Source organism: Neoarius graeffei, chromosome 6 (genome assembly GCF_027579695.1).
Source record: "Neoarius graeffei isolate fNeoGra1 chromosome 6, fNeoGra1.pri, whole genome shotgun sequence".
Taxonomy (NCBI): domain Eukaryota; kingdom Metazoa; phylum Chordata; class Actinopteri; order Siluriformes; family Ariidae; genus Neoarius; species Neoarius graeffei.
The window spans coordinates 8934056-8949242 of NC_083574.1; the positions used below are offsets into that span (position 1 = coordinate 8934056).

Sequence of the window (15187 nt, forward strand, 5' to 3'; positions counted from 1 at the left end):
CTGTGATTGTATCTGATAAGCGGCGCGTGGTTACTGCGCGACTGCATTGCTTATTTAATAAACGAACAGCTGAGCAGTGATAACGCGCCCTTTGCCCTGTAAGTAGCCTAGTCTGATTATTTTAAATATCTACTACTATCTTTAATACTATCACTATCGTTATTACTAATAGCCTATATTATTATTATAACTAATATTAGTAGCCTATTACTGATGCATTAATCAGTTTGCTTTTAGAATATTTTTACCGGTAGGGCTTATTATCGCCCCATGGCTCTTTCATCTGTGTTATTAAAGCTGTAGTCATCATCGAGGAGAGTCATTCTTCATTTTTGTCGAATTTTATTTCATCAAATCAGAGGTCAAGTAGGCTATAGGTATATCATCTCCAAAGACAGGTACGATAGTAAAAACAACCGTCTAGTGAAAAAAAAACAACAACCGCTTTTAAATCCCCTACTTAAATCCTTAAAATGAGTCATTTAACTCATGTCTTGTGTGATCTGATCTCCAATGGTGAAATAAACCGGTTGTGATGAGTACAGTCTGTTATTTTAGAAGATAAATGTAATATATAATTTAATATATAGACTAATAAAAATTAATATTTTATAATATCACGACATATTACTGTCTGTAACTGTTTGTCACTAAAGCGTTTTCTAAGATCATAATGTCTGATATTATTATTATTATTATTATTTTACACACACAATAAGTGCATGTGCTTTAAGTTATAGTTAACCATCCCCCGCCTTCTTTTTTTTGTTTTTGAGTCGCCGGACCCACCCACCTCCTGCGTTCCGGGACCTCCCACTTCACAAATTAAGCACTGCCTAAAATCACTACATAACTTATTTAAATAACTATAGGCTTATCATTAATAATAAAACACAGGTCAATCAAGTTTATCAAGCTGATGATTTCACTCCAAATCAGCAAATCCATTGAATTCCTCATCCTCGGTGTCGCTTCTGAACAACTCTGCCTCCAGCGGCAGATGAAGCGCCGTTTCCTCTTCTTCTGCGTGGCTGTCGTCAGACTCAGCATCAGCTCCAGTTATTCCGCGGTGAAAAAAAAAAAAAAAACATATATACGTCGCACCGGAGTATAAGTCGCATTGCCAGCCGAACCATGAAAAAAAAAAGTGCGACTTATAGTCCGAAAAATACGGTAATGTTTCAAAGCTGTTTATTAATTCTTTGTACTGCACAAACTAGCCCCATCCTTTTGGCTACGAGCGGAGCCAGCTGGTAGATCAGACTTTTGCCATAGCCGGTCGGCAAAACGGCGAAAACGTCCTTCTTGAAAAGGAATGAGCGGAGAGCCTCTTCCTGCTCATGTTTCAACGAAAACTCCAAGTCTAATTCTTCTAAAACTGATTCCAAAGCGGAGTCAAACACGCGCTGTTCACTAGCCGTAGCCATCTTTCCTGCTGTGCTTTCTCCAGCGTCGCGCAGCTTTGTCGTCACTCCTGCAAAAGCCCGCCCAAAGAATCCAAACAAAAACCTTGTGTTGTGATTGGCGGGCATGATTTGATGCCCGGGGTGTTTTTGTTTATATGGTACGAGGCTAGACCCACTCGCTAGGCAAAAATATTTTTGGCCGCTAGGCTAACGGTCTGTAGCAAAATGGGCAAATGCAAGTTTTACGACTGCTGGCTTGAACGCAGTGATTTCGTAGACTGGTTAAAACGTGTACCAAACGATCCGTTTGAGGCGTACTGCACATTGTGCAAAAGAACACTCAAACTCGGCACCCTGGGTGTAAAGGCACTGGAATCGCACGCGGAAGCGGAGAGGCACCAGGCTGCCTGTAAAAGTCTGCAACAATCGCATGCCATCACTCAATTTTGTTCACCGTTGTCCGGTCCAAGCACATCTCGAGACGGTGTATCAGCTAACTCCGTGCGAACTGTAACGCTACAACACACAAACCGTACGGAATCGAACGCCTCATCCTCAAGTGATTTGCGGGATGTCTTTGGCTCCACTGTGGCTTAGTTCCTCATTAATCCAAGAGCGCACCCTAGGGATGTAATGAGCTCATTGGTGAATGATAATTGTGTTATTTTGAAAGTAATTCAGGCTCTCCCAATTTTCTTTTTTTTTTTTTTTTTTTTTGTGCGGCATAAGTCTTAAATTTAACCTGTCGGAGACAGAGGCAATGCACGCAACTACAGACAGGGAGCAAGGCGCAGGCAGAACACACACACGCAGAACACTTTGCAGTTTGTTGTTGTTGTTGTTGCTGCTGCTTCTTCCGCGTTGTTTTTGCTTCGATATTCGCGCCAAGGTTTATGCGACGTAACTGACGTATACAATGACGTAACTGACGTATACAACGATGTAATGATGAGGCTTCTCTTAGCACTGTGAGCGATGGAAAAGCAAACTGGTTCTCAGCTGGCTTGCAAGTTGAACGAGTTGTGAACCAGCACCAGCCCTAGAACTGATTTGGTGGAAAAGGGGTGTCGGTGAGGCGACTCCATTTTAGATTTTTCGGTTAAATACTACCGCTAGAAAAATAAGTCTGTGCGTATTTTTATTTTAACCGCTGAAACGTACAAAAAGAAATGTAAAAAAAAAAGTCACGTTTTTCTTGTTACAGCACTGTATCCCTGGTACTCGGTCATATTTCTTTAAGTAAAAAGTATTAGAATCGCAAATACAAACGACAGTGTGTGTTGTATATATCCACTTCAGCCGAGTCCGAAAACGAAACTATATTTACGACATTGAGTATTCACTTGAATGTTTTTATGGTATTTACGGTACGACCGCTTTACGACAGTGTCAACCTCGTGCTGACCATGGCTGACGCTGACAGCATGGATTCCGAGCTAACGCCTCAACTGTACGTAAGCATAAAGTGTGGTAAAGAAAAGCCTTTTCACCGTCTCACTAACCAAAACGTGGGCGATTTCGTCTCTCAAGCGTTGAAAGTAAACAATGAAAAGATCAAAACGATCTTTGGTTCTCAGAAAGAAGGTGGCGATGTAACGAGCGCGATGCCGAATATGCCTGCCGTAACGTTAGTTCGCGATTTTGGCTGCAAGTATCTGACTGTGGACTTAGAAGAGGATGGTGCCGCAGAGAGTCCTGTCGAATCAAGTAGCACGAACGCATCAGCCTTCGATGTGCTCATGAGAGCCAGGGGGTTTTCTAGAAAAATAGAGGGAGCGAAGCAACCGGGGGGTCCGCCGTGCGAAGCCTTTGAAAAATTGAGGCTCCAATGGGACATTCTGAGGCTATCTGAGAGGGAAATTGTAACAAATTGTTTGTCAACATTGAAAAAGAAAGAAGTAATCATCTTCTGCCCCGGACAGTCTTTGGCTTTCTTCCGTTTCGTGCCGCAGGATGACATCTTTAAATGCCCAAGTGTCAACAAAAACAACTCGTGAACTACTTCTGTCAACAGCTCCCGCGCCGGTGGGTGAAAGGTCATTGAGTCTCGAGAAATCTCGCTCTACAAGTCAGCTGACCTTGTATGTAACCCATGTCAAATCTTGCGAGAGCAGCCGCGACAAGTAAACAACATGGCGCCTCAGTCTGGAAAACGCCAATTCGGATTGTTTTTGCACCATCTGGCGGTGTATCTACTATGATTGGAATATTTTTGGAGTAATTATAACGTATTTGATGATCAGACACAGTCACGTGGTGTTGCTGGGGTGTTTTCACGGAGAAAAGATCGTTTTGAGAAAGATTGCATGTTGTGCAGTAGCATATAAGTGCATGGCCTAAGTGCGACTTGGGGTTCAATCGGCATTTCGGTAAGAGGGCGCAGCACCCCTGTTCCCCGGTTTAGACGAAAGCCTGAGAGCTCAACGGTCATATGACCACATACCTTCAGAGAAGTAAGTACTGGAATGCTAGTCCGTGTTAAACTTGTACACAAGAACACACACACGTGTGTATGTGTATATGGGTCAGTCCATGAAATGATGTTACTTTTCATTGGTCCGGGTTTACATAATCATTTCATCTTTAATTTCCATGATTTAAAGAAATATTTAGCAGATTATCCATAAATATTGTTTGAAGAAATAAAATAAATAAAAAAATGAAGTTTTCTTTTGAAATAAAGAAATGTGAAACATTTTCTTCCCCTGTGACTGGACACGGATGACACGTTTTTTGTGACATGGAATATTTGCTGACTTTGAGCTTAAATAAAGCTTCATTACTTTCTGAGAATTTCAATAAAATTAGTTTCATGGTACTTGCAATTTAGTTTTACACTCACATAATAAAGTTAATAAGGTTCTATAAACTATTTAGCTTCGAATTCATCCACTAAAAATAGGTTGTGAACGTAACATTGTGATGTCCTACCGTGTTACGTTAGAAACCAGGCTTATAAAAAATGATAAAACGAGTTGAAATCATGATGCTTTTAATATAAAAGAATATACTATAAAATGATGTAGGTAGAAAGAAATTTAAACAAACGGCAATAAAAGAAATTATCGATGTTTTTTCTCACATCCTAACTTACAGTAGCGTCCACTCACTTCCTGGTTGGTTCACAACCTGCGAGACCTATTTACTCAATCTAGGTCAGCTGAACTGACGTGAGATAACTTCTCGCGGGATCTCACACACCACAACATGTGCTCTCGAAGTGCAGATATAAGTGTGACTAAGTAAAGTAATGAATTCAATAATCTCATTTACCCCATATAGGATGAAACTGTTTCCTGTTAATGACTGCTGTTATTGTTCAAATCTTAGAGATTTTATGAAGTTTGTGAAATACTGGTATTTCATATTTTCAGTGTTTATGATGTTGAACTAATATTTCTAATGAATTCTTATTCAGTGTTAATGTTTAAAGTAAGCAAATAAAAGCAAAAAATTGATTTTATCAATATTTTTCCTTTATTTTTAAAAGCTTGTTCGTGTCCTTGTTACATTAGCAACCGGGTAAATATTTATGGATTTTATCATACATTGTAGAGCAGGAGTTATCTTAACAACTATGTTATGTTATATTTTCTTATATGGTCAGTGCTTCATGGAAATAAAAGTTGTTTTCAGTTGTAAATTGTTTTAAGTGACTCCCTCTATGTCACATTTTGGTAACCCCATTTCATGGACTGACCCATATATATATATATATATATATATATATATATATATATATATATATATATATCAGCTGGATAGTACAGTGGTAATGCTCACTGACTACGACGCAGGAGATCGGGGTTCGAATCCCGGTCAGGGCAAAACATCATCCAGTAAGGGTCCTTAGGCAAAACCCCTCATGATATATCAGCCTACCTCAGGAATGAGTGAAAACATAACCGATAGAGTCATACCGGCTCAGACGTCGCCCGGGTCAACAAGGTCTGCGTCAGTTGCTAGGGAACCAGGGCAAACTGATGAGAAATGGGCTACTGGAACAAGACATCGATGGACGAGGACAGAAAATACGGATTTGCTGGAATGCTACTATACAAGCAATCCCAGAGAGAGGGGATACATGCAGAGAATGTGGGACCATTGGATACTTCGAAACCCACAATCAAGGCTAACAAAGAAACAGCTATTAGCCCAGTGTTCCAACATCCATAATCGAAATCTGCTATCACAACTAGAGATTAATGAAATACAACAACGATGCTACGGCAAGGGGGAGCCAGGAAGACAGGTCAGCGGGGAGATGTCATCATCCCCACAACCAGAGATTGGGTACCAAGCCCCAACAGCTAACAGCCTCAACACAAGAGCTGCTGACCTGAGAAGGAAGATTGTGACCCAACTGGAAACCTGGAGCCCCCGACGAATACCGAAGCTGAGTTGCCAAGTACCTTCAGAAGATCTACTAGTAGATGTGAATGCTGCTCTGAAGACAATCTCCACAAGAACCATCACTGAGACCAACAAGCTGATACACAGTACAGCAACAGTAATCATGGAGATGCTTGGACACAAGGTGGGCTCGGGACATAACAAACAGTATCCACCATGGAAGAGACGATTAGAGGCCAAGATAAAGGCAGCAAGGAGAGAAGTTAGCCAGCTAGCTGAACTACAGAAAGGGAACATGGTGAATAAAGGGGCGCCCAGGAAGTACAACTCACTCTCCATACCAGAGGCACTCGAAACTGCCAAACAGCGACTAACAGCTCTGGCCACCCGGTTGAGGAGATACACTAAGGAAGGAGAGGCCAGGAGAATAAACAAGCTGTTCTCCACTGAACCAGCCAAGGTGTACTCTCAATGGCAGGGGAACAACAACAGGTCAGACCCACCAAGAGCTGAGGTGGAAAAATACTGGAAAGACATATGGGAAAGAAAGGCATCACACAACACCGATGCCCAATGGTTAGTGGACCTAAGAGCTGACCACAGCAACCTCCCAGAACAAGAACCAGTAACCATCTCAATGGCAGACGTCCAAGAAAGAGTGTCAAAGATGAAGAGCTGGACAGCACCAGGCCCCGATATGATCCATACGTACTGGCTGAAGAAGCTAACTGCACTCCATGAACGCCTAGCAGCACAGATGAACCAGCTGCTGAGGGATGGAACCCACCCAGAATGGCTAACCCAAGGCAGGACAGTCCTAATCATGAAGGACCCCCAGAAGGGACCCATCCCATCCAACTACCGGCCAATTACCTGTCTCTGCACAACATGGAAGGCCCTGTCAGGCATCATTGCGGCAAAAATGAGTAAGCATGTGGCTCAATACATGAGCGAGGCACAGAAAGGAATTGGCAGTAACACCAGAGGAGCCAAGCACCAGCTACTGGCCGATAGAACAGTCGCCCGAGACTGTAAGAAGAGACAGACCAACCTGTGCACTGCCTGGATTGACTACAAGAAAGCCTACGACTCAATGCCACACACATGGATACTGGAATGTCTGGAACTGTATAAGATCAACAGGAACCTAAGGACCTTCATCCAGAACTCAATGGAAATGTGGAAGACAACCCTAGAGGCCAACTCAAAACCCATTGCCCAAGTCAACATCAAGTGCGGCATATACCAAGGAGATGCGCTATCACCACTGCTGTTCTGCATAGGCCTGAACCCCCTCAGTCAGATCATCACGAAGAGCGGCTACGGGTACCGATTCCGTAGTGGGGCAACAATCAGCCACCTGCTCTACATGGATGACATCAAGCTGTATGCCAGGAATGAGCGAGAAATAGACTCGCTGATCCACACCACCCGGATCTACAGCGATGACATAGGGATGTCATTCGGATTGGACAAGTGTGGCCGGATGGTCTCAAAGAGAGGCAAGATGATCCAGACTGAAGGGATTGACCTACCAGAGGGCAACATAGGTGATATCCAAGACAGCTACAAGTACCTTGGCATCCCACAGGCTAATGGAAACCATGAAGAGGCCACAAGGAAGTCAACCACAGCCAAATACCTCCAGAGAGTAAGGCAGGTCCTGAAAAGTCAGCTGAATGGTAAAAACAAGGTCCGAGCCATCAACATGTACGCACTACCAGTCATCAGATACCCCGCTGGTATCATAAACTGGCCAAAGGAGGAGATAGAAGCCACAGATATCAAGACTAGAAAGCTCCTCACCATGCATGGAGGGTTCCACCCCAAGTCCAGCACCCTGAGACTATACACTAAGCGGAAAGAGGGAGGCCGAGGGCTAGTGAGCGTCAAGACCACGGTCCAGGATGAAACATCGAAAATCCGAGAATACATCAGAAAGATGGCCCCAAAGGATGAACTGCTAAGTGAATGTCTCAGGCAGCAGAACCCTGATGAGAGTGCACAGGAGGAGGAGGAACAGACAACCTGGAGAGACAAACCCCTACATGGCATGTACCACCGTCAGATAGAGGAAGTGGCTGATATCAAGAAATCCTACCAGTGGCTGGATAATGCAGGACTGACAGACAGCACAGAGGCACTAATCATGGCAGCACAAGAACAGGCCATAAGCACAAGAGCCATAGAGGCCAGGATCTACCAGAGTAGATCAGACCCAAGATGCAGACTGTGCAAAGAAGCCCCTGAAACAGTCCAGCACATAGTAGCAGGGTGTAAGATGCTAGCTGGATCAGCGTACATGGAGAGGCACAACCAAGTGGCTGGGATAGTATACAGGAACATCTGCAACCAGTATGGAATAGAAATACCCAAGTCCCAATGGGCCATACCACAGAAGGTGGCTGAGAACAACAGGGCCAAGATTCTGTGGGACTTCAGCTTCCAGACTGACAAACAGATCCTGGCTAACCAACCGGACATAGTGGTGGTGGACAAAGAGCAGAAGAGGGTGGTGGTGATAGATGTGGCGATCCCAGCTGACGCCAACATCAGGAAGAAGGAACATGAGAAACTTGAGAAGTATCAAGGGTTGAAAGAGCAGCTGGAACGGATGTGGAAGGTCAAGGGTTGCGTGGTCCCCGTGGTAGTGGGGGCACTTGGGGCAGTAACCCCCAAACTGGGAGAGTGGCTCCAGCAAATCCCAGGAACAACATCTGAAGCCTCAGTCCAGAAGAGCGCAGTCCTAGGAACATCGAAGATACTGCGCAGAACCCTCAAACTCCCAGGCCTCTGGTAGAGGACCCGAGCTTGAGGATGACATGGATACCACCCCCCCGCCGGGGGTGAGAAGGAGATTTTTTTTTTATATATATATATATATGTGTGTGTATATGTATGTGTGTGTGTGTGTGTGTATATATGTGTATATATGTATATGTATATGTGTATATGTATGTGTGTGTATATACGTGTGTGTGTGTGTATGTATGTATATATGTGTATATATATATATATATATATATATATATATATATATATATATATGTGTGTGTATGTTTGTGTGTGTATGTATGTAAAGTGTGTCCCTTGAATTACAGAGGGCAATATATAGAGTAAATATAACAATAAAACACACATTAACGAACCTTATTCAAGACTTACAAAAGTTTTTTGTTCTAAGGTTGGAAAGTTAGTGTTTTGAAAGTAGCTCGAACAAACTATTTCCGCAGTTTGAACAGCCCGCCATGATATTAATTTTATCCAATCAGAATGCACGTTCATTTTCTCTGCGTAACACTCATGACGTATGTATGTGCCCAGTTGTGTTGGCTCATTGAGGTTGGGAATAGCACGTGCGAATCGGAAAGCAGGATGAATTGTAAGTGATCGGCTACACAACGCCACAGTGTGTTGCTTTCGGGTGTAATAACAGGACCAATGGAAAGCATAACGATCCTCCAGACGTGTCTTTTGCGGGATCTCTTCGTATGATTCGACAGAGCTGTCGCTTTCACTTGATGCACCCGACGCCATGATTACACGCTTCTCTCCTAGTGCAGTGGGTAGCGCTGACGTCACGGTCTTTTAAAAATGGCGACTCTTGTGCCGTTTAGCGTACCGACTATTATATTTACAATTACCAAGATATTTCGTTGTTTTCTAGTATATAAATTTGATAGAATACTTAATACGTTAGTTTGTCACATCAGCAACTGTATATATTATATTTGGTACCCCTTTAAATTATTTTATCATCTTAATCCGACATTGAAATTTTGCCATGCAAAAAAAAAAAAATTGGACAAGGACACTTATTTTTATTTCGACCGACATCAAAAATATGTTGAAAAAATCCGTAAACCTAAAGATAAAAAATGGGTGGCCTGATGGTCTGTATTCCAAATTGTGGATAATTAAGCTATATGGGTCAGTCCATGAAATGGGGTTACCAAAATGTGACAGAGGGAGTCAATTAAAACAATTTACGTTCGCAACCGCTGGTCGGCGAGGAGTCTACAAGGGTGGTAGGAAGTAAAACTTATGATGCATTTTCAATTTTGAATGATTTTAAAACTATCGGTAGTTTATCACTGATGATTAAATTAAATGAGCCGATCATGCACCAAAACGGCTGATAAACGTAACAAAGACACGACAGCGAATAGTGTCTGAAAACATAAACAAGTCAAAATCTTCCCGTCAAAACAGGCGATCAGATTGTCGGCGTTGTGACAAATGTTTAGCTGTAAGATGATCTCGTCGTGTTATACAAGTCACAATCACATAGACTTCCTTATCACATAATATCACCAACTGTCGGTCGAACGCAGCATGGTTTTAAGCGTAACTTTGCTGGACACGCTGATATCACTTACCTGCTCTTGCTGGCCGCCATTTTGATGCCATTGATAGCGACGAGAACACGTGTTGTGGTGTGTGAGATCCTGCAAGAAGTTATCTCGCGTCAGTTCAGCTGACCTAGATTGAGTAAATAGGTCTCGCAGGTTGTGAACGAACCAGGAAGTGAGTGGACGCCAAGTTAGGATGTGAGAAAAAACATGGATAATTTCTTTTATTGCCGTTTGTTTAAATTTCTTTCTACCTACATCGTTTTATAGTATATTCTTCTTTATATTAAAAACATCAATCATGATTTCAACTTGTTTTATCACGGTAGGACATCACAATGTTACGTTCACAACCTATTTTTAGTGGATGAATTCGAAGCTAAATAGTTTATAGAACCTTATTAACTTTATTATGCGAGTGTAAAACTAAATTGCAAGTACCATGAAACTAATTTTATTGAAATTCTCAGAAAGTAATGAAGGTTTATTTCAGCTCAAAGTCAGCAAATATTCCATGTCACAAAAAACGTGTCATCCGTGTCCAGTCACAGGGGAAGAAAATGTTTCACATTTCTTTATTTCAACAAAGAACTTCATTTTTTTAAATTTATTTTATTTCTTCAAACAATATTTTATGGATAATCTGCTAAATATTTCTTTAAATCATGGAATTTAAAGATGAAATGATTATGTAAACCCGGACCAATGAAAAGTAACATCATTTCATGGACTGACCCATATGTCATATGCTGAAGTATATTTCTGGAGTTTTAAAGATTAAAAGAAAAAATAAGAACCGAACCGTAGATTTTGTGAACCGTACCAGCCCTAGTATGTGCACACTTTGGTTAATTATCAAAATGTATACCTCATTAATAACGTCTGTCTTTTTCTTCTGTCACTTCCTTGTGTCTGCCTGTAGCTGGTGAAGAGAGAGGGCACAGGTACGGAGTTGCCGATGACCGGTGACAAGGTGTTTGTGCATTACGTCGGCACCCTTTTGGACGGCACTCAGTTCGACTCCAGCCGTGACCGAGGAGAGAGATTCTCATTCGAGTTAGGAAAAGGTGGGTTTGACGTATAAACCTGCATGCAAACACCTGCTTAAGCAGTTCCGTAATTATTGGTACCCCTCAAAGCACTGCACAAAAATCATTACGTCGAACAAGGATGTAATGGATAAGTGGATAGATATGCAGATGTGAATACAAGGCACTTTTTTTTTTTTTTTTTTTCCAAGCAAAGCTTTTATTTTCATGCTGGAGCGAGAGAGCAGTCAGATATGCTCATTTACAACTCATTCATGGCAGTAGCAGTGGTTTGAATTAGGCGACTATCTATCCAGTCCCCCCAGGATTCCGCGGGGGGGACTGGATAGATTGGATAAAATTGCGATGAAAGTTGTGGTGTTTTTTTAGGTTTTTGTTGCGATTATATTGCGGGAGGAAGTGAAAGTTGTGAGAAATTGTTGCGATTTTCTCTTTTTGTGATTAAAATTGAGTGATATGTTAAATATTAAGTTATTCCTGAAAAACTATTGATTAAAAAAACAAAGACACTGAGAAATGATCCTATAAACAAATTTACCAATATAAAAGATTACCAGGACTACAAAAATGCAGAAAAATAGGCTTTACTTATCCAAATGCACCTGTTGGTTCAAAAGTTCAAGTGCAGAGAACCTCACAGCACAACATGAAGTTACCTTAAAATATAATATAAATGCCTCAGCTTTCATGTAAGAAAAAAAAACCTATTAATACTAGTACTGTGTGCAGGCAGTCTCTCCTGAAGACTAAATTAAACAATAATTATGAACTAATAAAATAAATGGCTCAGGCTTCATAGAAGGAAAAAAAAACAATTTGATCAGAATCTCACAGTATGATGCTGAAGCTGCCTAGACAATGGAAAATAAAATACCGTTTTGGCAAAAATGTTGGCATCCATTAATTTCTTGTATTAAGTAAAATTAAGTGCGCACAGTCCTTCACTGTAAACATAACACACTTTCAGTAACAGAATTTAAGCCTACAGAAACACTGACTCGCACATGCTGCTTCTCTTGAACGGATACACGGAAGTAAGCAGTGTTGCCAGATACTGCTGACGTTTTCCAACCCAAAATATGTTCAAAACCCGCCAAAATGCACTTGAAACCCCCCAACTGGGTGGGAAACCGCCCAATCTGGCAACACTGGAAGTAAGGCGGAAGGTAGTTTGTCGACGTCACCTCAAGACGACGCCAACGATTGGTCAAAGTTGCGGTGATTGGATATAATTGCAACACCGCCCTGAATTCGCGGGGATTGGTTGAATTTGCGTTGAAGTTGCAAATCGCAACATCGCGAAATCCTGGAGGGTCTGACTATCTGTTTATTTTACTGGAAGTAAGTTCACTCAAATCATTGTTTCGCACAGACCAGGTAGCAATTTGTGGTACTCCACTGTGCCGATGAGGGAATCGTGCGCGGTGGTGTCGTGGCAGTCGGTGGAGTCGGTCATTGGGGTGTATGCAAAGTGTTTACAGCGGCCGGTGTTCAAACACACAGTATTTTTCTTCAGAGTCACCTGCTGGGACTATTTTAAAGCTACAAGAAGCATTTGAGATGATTCAGTTCAATCTAAATTCTTTTAAGTTCTTTAAGAGAAGACCGCTAAAACCATTTTTTACCAGAACCCTGCCTGGTTTCATTCCTCGACCCAACTTTACATTACAGGGCAGGCCATTAGTTTGCTGGGCTTAATGTTGGTGGAAAACATGTCCTTTTAAATTTATGAAAATTACTCACCAAAATTGAAGCTTTTTACCTTAGATTTTTGGTGGCAATCTTTCAATCATTCTTTAATTGACATTCAAGGAATAAATTGCAAAAAACAAGCTGGAGGGTTTTATTTTAAATATTGAACTCAACACTTACCTCAGCCAATACTAAAATGAAATAAATAGTATAACAACAACAAAATAATAATAAAATATCATAATTAGATGTAAGAAACTATGGAAGTCGAGAGAGGCCCTTCATATAATCCATTTTTTTTTTTTTTTTTTTTTTTTTTTATTCACCTTATGTCGTTATCTCTGGATAATTAATTCAGGATCTCGAGAAAACAACACAACTAATTTGAGATCTCGAGAAAACAAAACGATTTATTTCATGATCTCGAGTAAACAGCTGAGAAATGGTTCATTCAGGTGCGCCAAGAGACTTGTGATATGCTGACTTTGGGGCTATTTCTCATTCTGTATAGACGCAACTTTGGTCATTAGAATCTCATCTCATCTCATTATCTCTAGCCGCTTTATCCTTCTACAGGGTCACAGGCAAGCTGGAGCCTATCCCAGCTGACTACGGGCGAAAGGCGGGGTACACCCTGGACAAGTCGCCAGGTCATCACAGGGCTGACACATAGACACAGACAACCATTCACACCCACATTCACACCTACGGTCAATTTAGAGTCACCAGTTAACCTAACCTGCATGTCTTTGGACTGTGGGGGAAACCGGAGCACCCGGAGGAAACCCACGCGGACACGGGGAGAACATGCAAACTCCACACAGAAAGGCCCTCGCCGGCCACGGGGCTCGAACCCGGACCTTCTTGCTGTGAGGCGACAGCGCTAACCACTACACCACCGTGCCGCCTTGGTCATTAGAATGTCTGGAATAATCGATCACCTAATAAGGCAATATTTTGATCAGGGGTTGACACAGGGAGAGATTACATTAAGTCTTTTAATAAGGGATAATTTCAAAATTAGTCCGCGGCACCTCCGCAGAAGACTGGCCCCCCTCTCTCTCAAGGCATCGTAAAAAGCCGTTTCTGCTCTGTTACATGTCCGACAATTTCTAAGTCTTCGTTGTCTGACCCACAGGGGGCGCAGCTCTGCCACAAATCTCAGCTGTTTTTTCGAGATCACGGAATAATTTTGTTTTCTCGAGATCTCGAATTAGTTGTGTTTTCTTGACATCCTGAATTAATTGTCGTTATCTCGGGATAACAAGGTGAATTAAAAAAAAGATTATATGAAGGGCCTCTCGCAGCTTCTGTAAGAAACCACTTAAGGCAGGGCTTTTCAAAGTGTGGGGCGCGCCTCCCCTAGGGGGCGCCAGAGTTCTTCGGGGGGGGGCGCGCAATGTCAGGAAAAATAAACCAGAATAAGTTACTATTGCGGACATTTAGCGAACTTCAGCTAGCCTTTACCAGAGACAAAATGGATCGATTTTTAGTACCTAAAGCTACAGTGAGTGAGGAGACAGAGTCTGGGCCAAACAAAAAAAGAAGGAAGTATGACCACGATTATTTAAAGTTTGGATTTTCATGGACTGGATCTGAAGATGCTCCACTGCCGCAGTGTGCTGTCTGCCAAGAGGTGCTAGCTAACGATGCTATGAGATGTTTAAAATGTGTAAAACAAGATGTTTAAAAAAAAATGCTCATATGCTTTAAATGTGTAAAAAAAAAAATGTTTTCAAAAAGCACAGATGTTTAAAATGTGTAAAAGAAAAAAAGTGTAGAACAACCATTTTTTTTTAAAAAAAAATACGAATGGAACATTAAAGGAACAGTCCACCGTACTTCCATAATGAAATATGTTGTTCTCTGAATTGAGACGAGCTGATCCGTACCTCTCCGAGCTTTGCGTGACCTCCCAGTCAGTCAGACGCGCTGTCACTCCTGTTAGCAATGTAGCTAGGCTCAGTATGGCCAGTGGTATTTTTTGGGGCTGTAGTTAGATGCGACCAAACTCTTCCGCGTTTTTCCTGTTTACATAGGTTTATATGACCAGTGACATGAAACAAAGTTCGGTTACACAAGTTGAAACGTAGTGATTTTCTATGCTATGGAAAGTCCGCACTATGAAGGTATCAATGCGCTGTCGAAGCGCGCAGAAGGTGTTAGTACGCCTGTCATTATAGTGCAGACTTTCCATAGCATAGAAAATCGCCACGTTTCAATTTGTGTAACTGAACTTTGTTTCATATCACTGGTCATATAAACCTATGTAAACAGGAAAAACATGGAAGAGTTTGGTCACATCTAACTACAGCCCCAAAAAATACCATTGGCC

The 15187-nt window shown here is 41.8% G+C and overlaps 1 protein-coding gene across 1 annotated transcript in view; it reads left to right on the top strand.

The window, feature by feature from the left end:
• Window positions 1–15187, top strand: part of fkbp4 (FKBP prolyl isomerase 4) — a 116918-nt gene that overhangs the window by 41382 nt on the left and 60349 nt on the right. Inside the window, exon 2 of the mRNA XM_060923272.1 lies at window positions 11034–11178. Coding sequence (XP_060779255.1) covers window positions 11034–11178 — 145 coding nt within the window. The remainder of the gene's footprint in view (window positions 1–11033; window positions 11179–15187) is intronic.